This window comes from Hypomesus nipponensis, chromosome 3, assembly GCF_054491055.1.
Source record: "Hypomesus nipponensis isolate SF chromosome 3, ASM5449105v1, whole genome shotgun sequence".
In the NCBI taxonomy this organism is placed as follows: Eukaryota; Metazoa; Chordata; class Actinopteri; order Osmeriformes; family Osmeridae; genus Hypomesus; species Hypomesus nipponensis.
The window spans coordinates 19,331,911-19,349,434 of NC_140363.1; the positions used below are offsets into that span (position 1 = coordinate 19,331,911).

The following is a 17,524-nucleotide window of genomic DNA, read 5'->3' on the forward strand; positions in this document are numbered from 1 at the left end:
GACGCTCTTATCCAGAGCGACTTACAGTAAGTACAGTAGTATTATGATCTTAAATAAGTTTAAGTGCTCAAATGTAAGAGTTTGCAAACATATCTGTTAGTGGCAGACAAAAAACAATTACAGGTTCAAAGGGCTTTAAACAGGTTTAATATCCAGTGTCGCCATACACCTTAAATGTTGGTAGTCTGCCAGTAAAACCAGAGTAGCCTAGTTAGTTCATTTCATGGTGCAGATTAAGAACACAAGTCACATTCTCATTGGGGGCTGATTTGCGTCGCTCATTTTGGTCAGAGTTCACATAGCGCCGGGTCCACATGTTAAAGAGGCCCAACGCTCGCTGGCCGAACAGATTCTGAGTGTGGACACCTTACAGCATCTGGACTCCCCAGCATCCTACGCCAGGATCCTGTTTGTGGACTTCAGCACTGCCTTCAACACCATCATCCCCGCCCTGCTCCAGGACAATCTCTCCCAGCTGAACGTGCCCGACTCCACCTGCAGGTGGATCACAGACTTCCTGTCTGACAGGAAGCAGTGCGTTAAGCTGGGAACACAAGTCTTTGACTCCCGGTCCATCAGCACCGGATCTCCTCAGTGCTGCGTCCTTTCTCCTCTGCTCTTCTCCCTGTACACCAACAGCTGCACCTCGAGTCATCCGTCTGTCAAACTCTTGAAGTTTGCGGACGACACCACCCTCATTGTGCTCATCTCTGAAGGGGACGAGTCTGACTACAGGTGGGAAGCTGACAACCTTGTGACCTGGTGTAGCCAGAACAACTTAGAGCTCAATGCTCTAAGTGGACAGTGGAGATGGTTGTGGACTTCAGGAAGAACACAGCCCCACTCAACCCCATCACCCTGAGTGACTCCCCAGTCAGCACTGTGGAGTCCTTCCGCTTCCTGGGTACCATCCTCTCCCAGGACCTCAAGTGGGAAATGAACATCAGCTCCCTCACCAAACAAGCACAACAGAGGATGTACTTCCTACGGCAGCTGAAGAAATGCACCTGCCAAAGACAATGATGGTGCACTTCTACACAGCCATCATTGAGTCCATCCTCACTTCTTTTATCTGGTACGCTGCTGCCACTGCCAAGGACAAGAGCAGACTGCTCTTGAGAAGCTGATCGGCTGCAATCTGCCTTTCCTCGAGGATCTGCACACCTCAAGGTCCCTGAGGCGAGCGAGGAAGATTGTGGCCGACCCCTCCCACCATGGACACTCCCTGTTTCAGTCACTCCCCTCCGGCAGAAAGCTGCGGTCCATCAAGACCAAAACCTCACGCCACAAGAACAGTTTCTTCCCATCCGCTGTTGGCCACTTTAACAAGGCCAAGGACTCGCACTGACTTTAAATCACAATCTGCACAATGACACCCTGCACATTGCAATTTGCACTATTGTATTGTTCTCTTTGCACTCTGTATTTTTTTAGGTTAGATTGTAAATAATGGCTACTACTTATATTTTATATTCTATTTTTTATTTCCCTTAGTATTAGCTAGACCCCCCTTAGTATTAGCTAGACTTTGCTCCTTTTGTATAGTTCACATATTTAAGTTTCAATATTCCGATATGTCTAATGTATGCACCTCCCTGCCAAAGTAAATTCCTTGTTTGTGCAAACATTCATGGCGAATAAAATCCCTTCTGATTCTGATCCTAGAATCACCCCTGGTGCTAGTCCAATAAGTCCACAGTTTTAAATTATGCTTCTCTGGTCTTGTGTTTTTGTGAAAAACATTTAAGAGGATCATTTGATCCCAACCCAAAAAATCAGGTGGCTGATGGTTTGGCCCCATTACAGTTTACCTGTCATGTGAGGTCAGGATTTGAGCCCAACAGTTTTGCTTTCAAAGGCAACTCCTACCTGTATCAAGCCATGAATCACTGAAATGGTTATATCCTTCCACCTTTCAAGTGCTTTGAAGGACATGGTAGAAACGCAGGTGGGCTCACGGAACAGAGACACACAAAACCGAAGATGAAAACAAAGCAATCGAAAGAGACTGCAAGTGACCGCTCAATAAAAACAAATCCTGCAACAGACCTTTAAAAATACATGTGCAAGAAACTACAAATCCCATGTGTTTCGGCAGAGTAAAATGCATCTCTTCCGAGTTGAAAGGTTACAACGTCATCCATGTGTGTCTTCCACAACAAACACAACTGTATCCTTACTGATTATACTGTTTGTGCAAAAAATGGCAGGAAAAACTGGAACAAAAGATCTTTTGAAGATGGATTTATACGGTTTACTTGGAATCGACAGCTCTGCGACGCTCAAAGAGGTACTTGCATGCTGCTAGCCTTGAAGCTGTCTATGTTAGTCCAGCTAAGCTAGTTTAGCTAAATTGCATTTGCACATAAAGTAATACTACGAGTCTTTGACAGTCAGATAAAATGAGACGGCTGCTTTAAACTAATGTTGTTCACTACCAGCGTGACATGAAATAGTTTTAATTTTGTCTACAATAATACGTCGCATACAATCATCTAGGTAGCTATCCTAGCTAGCTTCCTGTCATTGACTTAATAACCACCGTTATCGAAATGTACCAGCAATGCAGCACCGACACGGACGGAGGCTGAATAACTAGTTAATAGCTTAGTTGTTTGTTATCGGATGATTTATTTAACCAGCCAGCCGGCGGTTGAACAAAAACCGGCTTTCTCTGCCCGGTCATAGCTAGCTAGTAACTGTATTCACAACCATATTCTTCAAGTACATTTAAATGACCACTAAGTGGCGGTATAGTATAAGTATGGGATTACTAGAGCTAGCTAACTCAGTGGAGAGTTTCTGTAGCCAACCTGACTGCTGTAGCAGTAACACAGAAAGTACACAGTATGTAGATCCATGTGTAGACCAATACAGCATTACAGTACAGACAAATAATAAGTCTTCTATACTCTTTGATACAGATGGGCCGCCAAACCAATGACAAATAAAGTATGAATAAATATAAATATTTTTATATATAGCCTACTGCAGGTAAATGATTACAATTCTTACACATTTTAAAACAAAAATGTGCCTTTTTTTTTTCATCATGACCGAAACGCCAACGTACACTTTGCACGTTAACGAAAGACCAACTGACATTTTTAAACTTGCTCAAAGAGTATAGAAGAACTTGCTTACGCACACTTCAATCATAGCCTGGCTCTGCCCTCCTACGTACTTCCGCTCAATTTGGATTTTGCTTCAGCACTAAGTCTGGGAGCTCGGCTCTGAAGTCGGTTTTCAGAAACACATTTTTTGTGGGTCCAATCAGCGAATAGAGGGAGTGGCTGAGAACAATGACGTTAATGTCGTGCACTAGTTTGAGTAAAGCGAAACTATTCTGCGGTTGTGGCAACGCTGACGAATATCCATAGGTTAAAGCTGGAGCAAGAACATTCCTTGCTGAGTTTTGTTGGTGGCCATGATGTTGTGGCCCTCCTCCCCACAGTGTTTGGGAAAAGTTTGATTTTCCAGCTACGGCAGCTAGCTCCGTTACAGTAGTGGTGAAGGAGTTGGCTAAGGCGAACGCGATTGGTTATGGCAAATCAGAGTGGCTCTGGGCAGATCCAATAGTTTTAAACTGCAACAGAGAACCCGCCTTCAAGGAAGTTAATGCTTGTCAATGGAGCGATCCCAGACCCTCTGTACAAATGAAATGTACGAGGGTCTGGTTAGGACCAGGCTACTTCAATCCACCCAGAGCCATAGAAATGTTTTCCACGATGCACGCATCACTTCCGTATATTGCGAATGCCAAGTGAACAACTTCCGGTAGCGAGTAGTTACTTTTCAAACACAAAATGCCATCTTGTAGGAGGTCGTGTTGCCTTCCCAAAATGACAATCAACGATGTATATAGGAGTCTATGTTGCTGCCCTTCAATAAAGAGGGAAAAAGAGGGGTTCAAATTGTACGTTTCGAGCTACATCAACAATTACGAAAGTAGGATGTCACAGTCACATGGTAAAAGTAGCTAGTGCTAGCTATGATTTGAGCTGTATAGCTAGCCTAGCTAACCATTTTGAGCTAAATTATAATGTACTCAATTATCTGTCAGCTTGCTTGCTAGTCGTTAATGTTAACTCGCATAATTAATTGGTCTGTCAAATTTGTTCTATATATGGGTAATTGTTACGTACGCCTCCCGAAAGAGAGAACACAACGCACCACTGCGCACAAGAACCTTTGGACCGATGGTGGGATATGGAGTTGTGGTGCAAAACAAGGGAAGCAAGGCCCTCTCTGTCTTAAACAGTTTATTAACTGTTCTGGGTCTGGGCACGACCAAATCAAAGAAAGCAAAACAATAGTCTCTATCCCTACCTTATCACAGCACTCACTCTAACTAGCACCGTAGCTCTGGTGCTCGACCCAAAAATACATGGGTTGGTCGGCCCAGGTCTTACCTAAGCTGTGTCTACTACCGCTTACTTATGCACTTCGAGCACTGACTTTCAGAGCTTAGGGCGCATCACTCACAAAACCAGCAGAATTCAGTGCACTGAAAGTACCCGGATGGCGCACTGCAAACGGTCCAAAAAAACAGTGTACAACGATGGACACTACTCGCCCTAAACGGGCGCCATCTTGGCTACGTAGCGGAAGAGGAGGAGCCCTTTCGGCAGATTTTTCCACTTGGGGTGGAGAAGCGTGTTCATTTTGGCAGGTTTTGCATCCGTCACTTCTGCCAAGTGTTTAACGCAAGTGTTCCATTTGAGACAGCACTTATCAGCGATGGAGTGCACTGAATAAGTGCACTGTTTTGCAGTGCACTGTATTGCAGTGTACTTCGTAAAGTGCGCGGTAGTAGACACAGCCATTGTGTATATAGACAAGGTTATCCTGCGGGTGGTGTAAGGCCCGGGGCCTCTTGCCTAAAGAACATAGCTTTTCCCTCAGCCGCTGCAACTGGTTACAGAAGCCATCCTGCCCAAGATGACAAACCTAAAGGAAAAGAGACCCCCTCACACAAACCACAAACAGACATACGGACACAGAACCATACTGGAGCAATGGGGACGTAACAGTAATGTAACATGTCTCAGTTTCTAACAAAAATCTGGAAAAGGAGATCTCCATGAGGGTGACCTGTTATAGATCAATGGAAAAAAAGTGAGAAGCCGCACAATTTGAGCATAGGGCTAGAAGAGCAAAAGCTAAGGGTTAACAACCTGTTCTGGTTTGTTGTTAATCATGTGTGATAAGCACCAATCAAGTGAACGCATGTGTTGGGCGGCCGCTAAAATATTTGGCCGATGCAAGTGGAAAAGGTTGGGAAAAGCTGTATGCATCTAGGCCTACCTGCTGTATGCATCTAGGCCTACCTGCTGTATGCATCTAGGCCTACCTGCTGTATGCATCTAGGCCTACCTGCTGTAGATATCTAGGCCTACCTGCTGTATGCATCTAGGCCTACCTGCTGTATGCATCTAGGCCTACCTGCTGTATGCATCTAGGCCTACCTGCTGTATGCATCTAGGCCTACTTGGTGTATGCATCTAGGCCTACCTGCTGTAGATATCTAGGCCTACCTGCTGTAGATATCTAGGCCTACCTGCTGTATGCCTCTAGGCCTACCTGCTGTAGATATCTAGGCCTACCTGCTGTATGCATCTAGGCCTACCTGCTGTAGATATCTAGGCCTACCTGCTGTATGCACCTAGGCCTACCTGCTGTATGCACCTAGGCCTACCTGCTGTATGCACCTAGGCCTACCTGTGTGTGCATGAGGCAGTAGAGTGTAGTTTGAATGAGTGGGGGGGAAATTAGAGAGTGCTTAATGGCTTTCATCAATATTTATAATTAATTTTAAAAAAAAGTGTAGTTTAGTTAAGTAGGAACTTTTTTTATTTTTCAAAAAGATTGTAAATGTCTTTCAAGCAGACAGGTGTGTTTCAACGAACATTGCTGCCAAATTGAGGAAAGAAGTTAATTTCTTAATTGTTTTTCAATGTCTCATCCACCCCAGAGGAACATGGAGGGGAAGTTGGCGGTTGTGGCGGTAGTTTGTGGCTGTACTGTGTGAGGTCTGATGGTCGGGACTGATACCAAAACCAAACTCTCAGACAGTGTCCATGGGTGGGACTGGGAGGCAAAAAACCAGGCGGCTAAATCTTTGAAGTGGATCGATGTGATTAGATTAGCACCTCCAGCTGCAGCGCTGCAGCGTGGCTTGCAGTTCATCTTAAGAGAGGAAGTTGCTTTTCCCCTAGACCAGACCCATGGTGATATGGGTTCAACCACAGCTTGGAAATGCTTTCTCTGACGTATGTGGCTTCCTGGAAGTGCTGCTTCCCCTAGTGTGGTGTAGCCCTCTGGCTACTTCTGTCATTATCTCTGTTGTTTCCATCTGCATCTCTTGTTTAAGAGGGGGGCTGATTTCACGTCCAAGGAGTCAGGAGTGTGGAATTTGTAGATATGAACATCAGTGGTTGGGTGGCGGCCATATTCGTTTCATTTGAGTCACTCTGGCGTCTATTTGCTCCCTCAGTTTGGGGGTGGGGGGGTATGTAGATATTTCATCTTGGCTCTCCTCCACAGCCCTGCGTGTCAGTGTGTCTGTAAGGAGGCTGGCCCTGCCAAGTTCCTGCTGCCCGGACAGCTTTAATGATGTTTAGACCAGAATGTAGCCCACCTAGTGCAAAGGGTCAGAAAGCATTATTTGGAAGACAGAGGCAGGCGCCCTTCAGACTTGGTCACTATGCCAAACACAAACACACACACTCCAAATTGAACTGTCCTTTGTAGCCAGTGAAGGATTATCCTATCACTGGAAGTCATCGTTTCCAGCCTGTGTGCTGTGGTGTGGATGTCCAGGAGCTTCCTCAGAGAGCAGAACAGTGACACATGCCACCTAAAGAGGGGCCCAGTCTTCCTGGTTATCATTCTGCTGAACAACCAAGAGTTGCAACAAAAGTATTTATACAAATTACAACCTCAGCTTTTGAGTGGAACCTTGTTTTGGACTACAGTAGTTCAAAGAATTGTTCCAGAATCATTTCCCCGTATTCTCAAAATGTTTTGGCACCGGGCCTAAGTTATTAATGGCCCCATTTTTGTGATAGACAATGGTGTGCTGTTTATATTCATTCTGGCTTGAATAAAGGCTGGCGTTCGCTGCCAACACGTCCACATCTATCCTTGAAATTTGGCTCCTTGGAATTCTCTGGAACTTCTGAGAGTAACTGACTGAACAGTCAACAAAAAGGCCACGCTATGCCTATATGGACATTGTGAAACATCTATCTGCTACTCGATCCCTTTCTAAAAAGAAGGATTCAAAAATGTGGGTGAACCAACCGCACCACCGTCAAAATATACGGTGCGTTTGCTGCTGAAACTCCTGCAGATCACTTAGTAAAAGACATGGAAGTTAGGTGATAAACACAAAATGGTGACTTGTTATAAATGGCATGGGTCCAAACCATGGGCCACATTTCAACCCTCTGAGTAACAAAATAAATAATTATAATATCTTTAGTACAGTACGTGCTTAGAGTTTCCGAGCCTGTGATCCCCTGCCAGAGGCCGCTTGGCCAGGGGATATCCATGCCGCAAACAAGCCTCTGTTTGTCACGTGAAGTTAAATGTAAAGTAAACCAGCTTGTGGTGTTTATAAAGACTGTGTTGTGTCTCCTTCTCTTCCAGGTCAAGAAAGCATATCGACAGAAAGCCCTGACGTGCCACCCAGACAAGAACCCAGACAACCCAAAAGCTGGTGAGCCAAGAGGTCGTTTCCCAGGTCCCCCACCTCCCCTGATGTCCTACCCCCTCCCCTGGTCGACGCCCAACGCCCAACCCCACCTCACTCACCGGCTAGCAGGCTAGCAGGCTAGCAGGCCGGAAATCGGAAATGTCAGTACAACAATAAAAAACAACAACTGGCTCAGAAACGGGCGGTCCAAGGCATGTGTTCTGCTGAGGTCTGCGCGGTTTCTGGATGCCCCCTAACAATTCCTGATTAAGTCAGGAAAAATGGGAAACGAGGGGGTAATAGAGGGGGCTGAGAAGGAGGGTGTATTTCCCAGAAATGAGCAGGAGATGGCTAGAAAGCCTCTCGCTCACATGCACAGATTTAGTCCCCTCACGCGAGAGGGGGAAGAGCCCAAGGAAGGGGGGCGGGGGGGGACGAGGTGAGTTGGGGGTCATGTCCTACCCCCCCCACTCGAGCACATTGACACCCCGTGCTGACGAGGCACCATGGAATCTCAGTGAGCTGTGGGGTAACCCAAGCCCTGCTACATGGTGGGGTAACCCAAGCCCTGCCACATGGTGGGGTAACCCCTGTGTGGGTAGGGTAGCGGGGGCTGTGTGGGTAGGGTAGCGGGGGCTGTGTGGGTAGGGTAGCGGGGGCTGTGTGGGTAGGGTAGCGGGGGCTGTGTGGGTAGGGTAGTGGGGGCTGTGTGGGTAGGGTAGCGGGGGCTGTGTGGGAAGGGTATCGGGGGCTGTGTGGGAAGGGTAGCGGGGGCTGTGTGGGTAGGGTAGCGGGGGCTGTGTGGGAAGGGTAGCGGGGGCTGTGTGGGAAGGGTAGCGGGCCAGTCATTATAAGGCATCTTTTTTTAACGGAGGAAATGTTTGTCAGCCTCTGGTCCGTGTTGGCACGGAGACGCCAGGCCAAGCACACTCCCCCACTCTCCCTCACCCCCCCTCCACCTCCCCCGCTCTCCCTCACCTCCCCTCCAGTGTTAACAGCTCACAGACTTCTCACTGTGGCTGGTTGTTAACCTTTGTTCCATGTTGTTGTTTAGGACTGACATGCCGTAGATAGATACTTGGACTTTTCCAAGTAATGTGATGTGTCATCTTGCTGATGGGCATCTTCTCTCCTCCCAGCTGACCTGTTCCACCAGCTGTCCCAGGCTCTGGAGGTTCTGACGGACGCTGCAGCCAGGGTACCCCCCCCCCCACACAGACACACACACACACACACACACACACAGTGTTGCGTTGTTACTGATGGAGGCCATGTACCATGTGCCAGGCTGCCTACGACCAGGTGTGTGCTGCCAAGAAGCAGGCAGAGCTGAGGAACAGGAACCTGGATGACAAGAGGAAGAAGATCAAGCTTGGTGAGCTCCCTCAGTGCTGTCTCACAGTGCTGTCCCACAGTGCTGTCTCACAGTGCTGTCCCTCAGTGCTGTCCCACAGCGCCCTGTCCCTCAGTGCTGTCTCACAGTGCTGTCCCACAGCGCCCTGTCCCTCAGTGCTGTCCCACAGTGCCCTGTCCCTCAGTGCTGTCCCACAGCGCCCTGTCCCACAGCGCCCTGTCCCACAGTGCTGTCCCATAGTGCTGTCCCACAGTGCCCTGTCCCACAGTGCTGTCCCACAGCGCCCTGTCCCTCAGTGCTGTCTCACAGCGCCCTGTCCCACAGTGCTGTCCCACAGTGCTGTCCCACAGCGCCCTGTCCCTCAGTGCTGTCTCACAGCGCCCTGTCCCTCAGTGCTGTCCCACAGTGCTGTCCCTCAGTGCTGTCTCACAGTGCTGTCCCACAGCGCCCTGTCCCCCAGCGCCCTGTCCCTCAGTGCTGTCCCACAGTGCTGTCCCTCAGTGCTGTCTCACAGTGCTGTCCCACAGCGCCCTGTCCCCCAGCGCCCTGTCCCTCAGTGCTGTCCCACAGTGCCCTGTCCCTCAGTGCTGTCCCACAGTGCCTTGTCCCACAGTGCTGTCCCACAGCGCCCTGTCCCACAGCGCCCTGTCCCACAGTGCTGTCCCATAGTGCTGTCCCACAGTGCCCTGTCCCACAGTGCTGTCCCACAGCGCCCTGTCCCTCAGTGCTGTTTCACAGCGCCCTGTCCCACAGTGCTGTCCCACAGTGCTGTCCCACAGCGCCCTGTCCCTCAGTGCTGTCTCACAGCGCCCTGTCCCTCAGTGCTGTCCCACAGCGCCCTGTCCCACAGCGCCCTGTCCCACAGTGCTGTCCCATAGTGCTGTCCCACAGTGCCCTGTCCCACAGTGCTGTCCCACAGCGCCCTGTCCCTCAGTGCTGTCTCACAGCGCCCTGTCCCACAGTGCTGTCCCACAGTGCTGTCCCACAGCGCCCTGTCCCTCAGTGCTGTCTCACAGCGCCCTGTCCCTCAGTGCTGTCCCACAGTGCTGTCCCTCAGTGCTGTCTCACAGCGCCCTGTCCCTCAGTGCTGTCCCACAGTGCTGTCCCTCAGTGCTGTCTCACAGTGCTGTCCCACAGCGCCCTGTCCCCCAGCGCCCTGTCCCTCAGTGCTGTCCCACAGTGCTGTCCCTCAGTGCTGTCTCACAGTGCTGTCCCACAGTGCCCTGTCCCTCAGTGCTGTCCCACAGTGCCCTGTCCCTCAGTGCTGTCCCACAGTGCCTTGTCCCACAGTGCTGTCCCACAGCGCCCTGTCCCACAGCGCCCTGTCCCACAGTGCTGTCCCATAGTGCTGTCCCACAGTGCCCTGTCCCACAGTGCTGTCCCACAGCGCCCTGTCCCTCAGTGCTGTCTCACAGCGCCCTGTCCCACAGTGCTGTCCCACAGTGCTGTCCCACAGCGCCCTGTCCCTCAGTGCTGTCTCACAGCGCCCTGTCCCTCAGTGCTGTCCCACAGCGCCCTGTCCCACAGCGCCCTGTCCCACAGTGCTGTCCCATAGTGCTGTCCCACAGTGCCCTGTCCCACAGTGCTGTCCCACAGCGCCCTGTCCCTCAGTGCTGTCTCACAGCGCCCTGTCCCACAGTGCTGTCCCACAGTGCTGTCCCACAGCGCCCTGTCCCTCAGTGCTGTCTCACAGCGCCCTGTCCCTCAGTGCTGTCCCACAGTGCTGTCCCACAGTGCTGTCCCACAGCGCCCTGTAGGGCCCTGTCTCACAGCGCCCTGTCTCACAGCGCCCTGTCTCACAGCGCCCTGTCTCACAGTGCCCTGTCCCACAGCGCCCTGTCCCTCAGTGCTGTCCCACAGCACCCTGTCCCTCAGTGCTGTCCCACAGCGCCCTGTAGGGCCCTGTCTCACAGCGCCCTGTCTCACAGTGCCCTGTCCCACAGTGCCTTGTCCCACAGTGCCTTGTCCCACAGCGCCCTGTCCCACAGTGCCCTGTCCCACAGTGCCTTGTCCCACAGCGCCCTGTCCCACAGCGCCCTGTCCCACAGCGCCCTGTCCCACAGCGCCCTGTCTCACAGCGCCCTGTCCCACAGCGCCCTGTCCCACAGCGCCCTGTCCCTCAGTGCTGTCCCACAGTGCCCTGTCCCACAGCGCCCTGTCTCACAGTGCCCTGTCCCACAGTGCCTTGTCCCACAGCGCCCTGTCCCACAGCGCCCTGTCCCACAGCGCCCTGTCCCACAGCGCCCTGTCCCACAGCGCCCTGTCCCACAGCGCCCTGTCTCACAGCGCCCTGTCCCACAGCGCCCTGTCCCACAGCGCCCTGTCCCTCAGTGCTGTCCCACAGTGCCCTATGTCACAGCGCCCTGTCCCACAGCACCATGTACCGCCGTACAGTCAACTGTGAGTGTGTGTGTGTGTGTTCCAGATTTAGAGGCCAGGGAGCGACAGGCTGAGGCCCAGAGCCAGGAGGAGGTGAAGATCACTAGAACACTTGAGGAAGAGGTAGGATGTTCACACACACACACACACACTCACAGCATATACACACAGCATATGCACACTCGCTAAACATCTTGTACATCACAAAAAAACACACGGAATTCAGCAGAAACTTGGGCTTAAAATAATAATAAGCTTAATAATAGGCTTATACTAATACCTAACTATCCCTAACCCATCCACTCCATGAGATTGCATGATTTCATGTGGTTTGCCTTTAAAGTCCATGCTGCAGAAATGTTTGGGAGGCTTAAGTGGTGAATCATGACTTGTGCTTATTTGACTAATTGCATGTAATCTCAGCTCCATGTGGAGATGTGCGGTATCACCAGTAGGTGGCAGGGTTCTGTCATCTGCGTGAAACATAAACAAACTAAAGAGGGAACAATTTCTGTGGAAATTGTAGGGTGTGCTTGTTTGCGTCGGTTGCAGGTGGGTCCTAACCCTTCTAGTGATATTTTCAAGCATTTAGCCTACTCATATTGCATAATTCATGAAGAACACCCTTTGAAACAAGCGAACACCCTTTGAAACAAGCTACTGTAACAATGTTGTCACTGGCAGTATTTCAGATTGAATTGCGAATCAAACAATGGCGGTTCTAGACAAATTTTACTGGGGGGGCCAAGGGGGGGCCAGCGTTTAATCAGAGGGGCACATTAATAACAAACAAATTATATTTAAACATTAAATACTTTTAATTTAGCTTTACATTAAAATCATACAAAATGTTCTGGCTCTCCCTCTTCCAGCTCCTCAACTCTCTCAATACCTTGATATGTTTCTCTCACTTTTGTATTTACCGGGGCAAAAAAGGCTGCAATATCTCTTCCTCAGTTCATGATGACTACTAGAATAATAAGAAAAAAACAATTTTGTTTACTTTGTTTTTTCCCCCCCAGTCAGCTCAGGGGGGCCACAGGGGGGGCCAGGGACATTTTTACAGGGGCCCTGGCCCCTGTAGGCCCCCGTGTAGAACCGCCCCTGGATTCAAACAGTACCGTCTGTTAACTGAAAATAAGCCCCCCAAAACGTAAAGAAGTTTGATATTAATTTAGGGGGACATGGCTAATTCAAAAGCAGTTTGCTAGAGGCAAGCTAGCTGCTGTTGCTAGCCACACTTCACTGATTGTTTGAAAGCGCCGGAAATTAAAACGTTTCTTTTGACATAATAATAGCTGTGGCATTGAAGACAGTACTGTAGCCTACTACTACACACTGCCAGTGAGCGAGCCGAGTCTCTCAGCGAGCTGACTCTAACGTCAAAACAAGATGCGGTCTCACTCAAATTCTAAGTTTTACACAAATCACAAAAATATGCTGACCCGCTGGCTGTCTTTGCATTCGCCATATCTTTAAAACACTGCTGTCCATTTGGATGTAGAATTGATCCTGGTACAAAATTAAGAAAATACTCATCAGACGCTGATCGACAATCGTCAATGGAGGCTGACGGGGCTCTCACGTAGCAAACAAATCAAAGTTTACAGCAACCTACATTAAAATCTCACCACCTGGCTGTCTTCACAATAGTCATATCGTCATAACATTTCCCTCTTTCAGTTTTTTTGTGTAAAATTGAACTATAAAATATACGAAAATACTACTATGACGCTTTCTAGCATGGCTGCCGCCTAAAAGACTAGGTGGTCTCATGGGCGACCCGCACTCACTCAAATTACAAAGACTTTCACAACCTAAATCAAAAACAGTTCCACTCGAAATCGCTTTCTCCAAGTCCAATGGTTGGGAATTTTTGGGGGTGGTATTTTTCATTCATAATCCAAGCTCCAACTTGCGTGCTAGAACGTCTCTATCACCTTGTATCCATGCGTCGTTGCTGACGTAGTGACGTAGGCTAGCGAGTACCCTTCGTTGACAGAATGCACTTTTTTTCCACAAAAACATTGTAACCTTCTAAACTGTGCAACGAAACGTAATTCCCAATAGAAGCAACACAATCGTGACCAAGACGAACATTTTGACAGTCCAAATATTGACTGAGCCTTAGGGGGGCAAAAATAAACAATAATAAATATATGTGAGGTAACAATGGTTTGTGCTCTTGCCGAAGGCAAGCACACCCCAATAAGTTATCCAGTTAGATTAAAAACTGAAATTAGGATATGTCAACCATTTGCATGTTTTTTTGTTGTCAGGTCATATGATATTAACTGTGTGTGTGGGTGGGTGGGTTCATGGGGGTAACTGTGTGTCTGTGTGGGGTAACTGTGTGGCATAACTGTGTGTGTGTGCGTGTGTGTGCTCCAGATTGCTCGTCTCAGGGAGGAGGGCTCCAGGCAGCTGCAGGAGGAACAGAGACTGATCAAGGAGCAAATCCAGAGAGAGAGACAAGGACACACACACAACACAGGCTGCACACACACAGGTAACACACACACACACAATCTCCTCTGTACCTTGTAATGATGTATTAACATACGAAGAGAAAGAGGCTGTTTGTTTGGATGGCTGACTGAACAGGACTGAGAGGCTCTCCCTGAGGGGGCTGGCCTATAGAGCCCGACCGAAAAATGATTTCTAAGGCCAAACAAATATTTTCTGTTTTAAAAATCCGATATTCAGATACATCGGCCTATATATATATATATATATATATATATATATGTGTACATTAGTAATTTGTAGTTTAGTCATTTTTAGCAGACGCACTTATCCAGAGCGACTTGAAGTAAGTACAGGGACGTTCCCCCGAGTCAAGTAGGGTGAAGTGCCTTGCCGAAGGACACAACGTCATTTTGCATGGCCGGGTATCGAACTGGCAACCTTCTGATTGATAGCCCAATTCCCTAACCGCTCAGGCATCTGACTCCTGTTATTATTTGAGTCTTCGCTAAAATAATATGATAATGCAGTTTGAAAATAAACTTGTTTGTTTTATTGTCACAACAGAACAGAGGAACACAATAACCAACAAATTATAAAGCCATTATAAATGCCGACACCGATAGTTTGAAAAGTGCCTACTATCAGCCGATAATATCGGCCCGCCGATTTATCGGTCGGGCTCTACTAGCCTCCTCCTGAGGGAGGTGTGGGGCTGGCCCGGGTCAGCACGTCTTCCCCGTCTGCTCGCACGCTAGCAGGCCTCCCCTGGAGGAGAGCGTGCTCCAGGCCAGCAGGCTGGAGCCAGAGTGAGCATCGTGGGACTATCAGACAGCTACCACTGTAACCACGGTGACCAGCGGCCCGTAGAGAAGGTGGCTGTCTGGATCCACAGAGGCTGGTCTCTCCTGCAGCCCAGGGGGCACCGCCTCCCCTGACCACACTGGGTGTTTGGATGAATAATCTTCTGTCTTTCTGTCTCCTCTTCTCACGAGCTCAGATTCCAAGAGCAACCAACTCTCCAAGAGCAACGTGACCCCTAAATTAAAAGTAAGAGGTTCTGGGATTAGTCAGGGGAGGGGATCAGGAGCCCTGGTTAGGGTCAGGGTTCTTGTGGGAGAGGAGGAATGGAGGGAGGGAGTGATAGGGAGGGGGGGTCTCCACATTGAAGAATCTGTATATTGAGTAAAACATGTTCCTAACCTCCAAGGTATTTCATGCTGTATGCTAGCGGAGTTCAGCTGAAACCAAAGCCATTTGGAGTGTATATGAGAGCCCTCCCCTCTCCCCTAAAGCTGCACGTAGCCCTCCTCTACGGAGGCCGTCGTCAGGAGGGCAGTAACTACGTACAGAGAGGCCTTATTCTCTGTCCTCTGGAACTCACCCAGTTCCCCCGCATTAAAGCACACCAGGGAGGTTAGCTAATGTGTTTAGATATTTAATCTTGTTCAAATGTCCGATAGCCATCGGGATCAGTGTATCCCCTCAAAAACGGCTTTGTTTGTATTGAAGGAAGACAGGCACGATGGGAAGGCCTGCTCTGGCCCTGCTGTTTGAGGCTTAACATGTTCACTAAGTAAACCAGCACAGAGGTTTAAGGGTGTTCTAGTGCAGTATTGATGGGACTAAATAAAGGACATCTGAATAGCTTTTTGATGGCTGGCTGAGTCTGTTATGACCTCTGCCATGAAAGCAGTGCTGTTTCCTTGTGTTCCAGCACAGAGGTTTATGTGTTCAGAGTAAATGATCAGAACTTAATCTTTCACTTTGTGCCAAAATAAATCCCACAAGATGAATTTCCAAACAGAACATTTTATAATGATGACAAATCAGTTACGTTTTAGGTTAACTGGAGATCCTTTATTCTTGATACCTTGTCCTAATGCAACTGAATAATATCACTGGTCCTTGTTCATTAATCAGTCTCCTTCTGCACAGAACAACAGATTCTAAGACCAGGACATTTGTCTGCCTGGAGTTTGTTCGTGTGACAGTGTGTTTGGTTTTGAAACCCTTCCCGTTATTTGCTGGTTGCCGGTCCAAGATTTCAAATCTACAACTGGAGACGTGTGTGTGTCCAGCCAGAGAACTCCAATCTCCATCAGGTTGTTTAGACTATCAGTAACAGAAGTATTCCTGTAAAGTGTTGGAGCAGGCTAGGCCCTGGGCATCCCTCTCGCCTGAGAGATGATGAATGGACTTCAAGGTTATCCTGGACCCTGGAAGAAGACAGCATTTGACAAATAATTATTGCCAAAAATGGAAGGGTAATTTATTTGACAGTAAACAGTGCTCGGCCTCTACAGAGCCTTGTCTCCCCCCGCTGAGAGGGTTAGAGTGTTCCACATGCAGGTCATAGACAGGGGAAAAGGCAGAAAGAAGGGGAAGTGTGTATTTGTATGACTGATCTAGGTTGTGTCCTGTGCACTGACTGTTTTTTTTCTCTTCCAGTTGAAGTGGAAATGTAAAAAGCAGGATGACACAGATGGGGATTACTCTCAAGATGTCCTCTCTGCTCTCCTCAGTAAGGTGGGTCTCTCCTCAGTAAGGTGGGTCTCTCCTCAGTAAGGTGGGTCTCTCCTCAGTAAGGTGGATCTCTCCTCAGTAAGGTGGGTCTCCTCAGTAAGGTGGGTCTCTCCTTAGTAAGGTGGGTCTCTCCTCAGTAAGGTGGGTCTCCTCAGTAAGGTGGGTCTCTCCTCAGTAAGGTGGGTCTCTCCTCAGTAAGGTGGGTCTCTCCTCAGTAAGGTAGGTCTCCTTAGTAAGGTGGGTCTCTCCTCAGTAAGGTGGGTCTCTCCTCAGTAAGGTGGGTCTCTCCTCAGTAAGGTGAGTCTCCTTAGTAAGGTGGGTCTCTCCTCAGTAAGGTGGGTCTCTCCTCAGTAAGGTGGGTCTCTCAGTAAAGTCGGTGTCTTCTCATGGAAGCATAACATTAAAGACTTTCATTCTTGATGTCGTGGTTCAAGTGGAAACGTTACTGGAGAAAGGTGGTGAGACAGCATGTGAGGGGTGAGACGGGCTGTGAGGGGTGAGACAGGCTGTGAGGGGTGAGACAAGCTGTGAGGGGTGAGACAGGCTGTGAGGGGTGAGACAGGCTGTGAGGGGTGAGACAGGCTGTGAGGGGTGAGACAGGCTGTGAGGGGTGAGACAGCAGGTCTTATCTGTCTCTCAGACCAGCTCTCTCCAGTCCAGCATACTCTGAGGTCTGCATGACTTCACTGGGTTACATGTTTCTTATTTTGCCCCTTAAACAAGCCCCATAAAATGTTGCTGCAGCACAAAATGCTATGGGCAATGTTGCTATTGCCCTCTTAAACCGGTGCACGCCATTGTTACATCCCCCTGTTACCAGGAGGGTTTATCAGGGCCAGGGGAGTCGCTCAGAAATGTGCTCTTCTCATGCAAGCTGCTACCACCTTGTTCAGTTCACTGCTAGGGGGAGTCCTGGTGGGTGGAGGCTGGGTGGGGGTGAGGCAGGGTGGGGATGAGGAGAGCGGATGAGAATGGTGCCAGTGCAGTGTCACTGACGTCAGGAACCCTTAAAAAAGATGACAGCTTCTCAATCTGTCCTCCGCACGCACTCAGGAGCAGGCAGGGTCAAAGGATTGTGGGAAAATGAGTTTAGTCAGGGT

At 49.2% G+C, this 17,524-nt stretch overlaps 1 protein-coding gene across 1 annotated transcript in view; it reads left to right on the forward strand.

The window, feature by feature from the left end:
• The first annotated feature begins 2,123 nt into the window (after window positions 1-2,123).
• The window catches only part of dnajc17 (DnaJ (Hsp40) homolog, subfamily C, member 17), a 34,639-nt gene continuing 19,238 nt past the window's right edge, over window positions 2,124-17,524 (forward strand). The window contains exons 1-8 of the mRNA XM_084681940.1: window positions 2,124-2,290; window positions 7,654-7,723; window positions 8,839-8,897; window positions 8,987-9,074; window positions 11,479-11,555; window positions 13,824-13,941; window positions 14,899-14,948; window positions 16,350-16,427. Coding sequence (XP_084538066.1) covers window positions 2,204-2,290; window positions 7,654-7,723; window positions 8,839-8,897; window positions 8,987-9,074; window positions 11,479-11,555; window positions 13,824-13,941; window positions 14,899-14,948; window positions 16,350-16,427 — 627 coding nt within the window. The 5' untranslated portion in view covers window positions 2,124-2,203. The remainder of the gene's footprint in view (window positions 2,291-7,653; window positions 7,724-8,838; window positions 8,898-8,986; window positions 9,075-11,478; window positions 11,556-13,823; window positions 13,942-14,898; window positions 14,949-16,349; window positions 16,428-17,524) is intronic.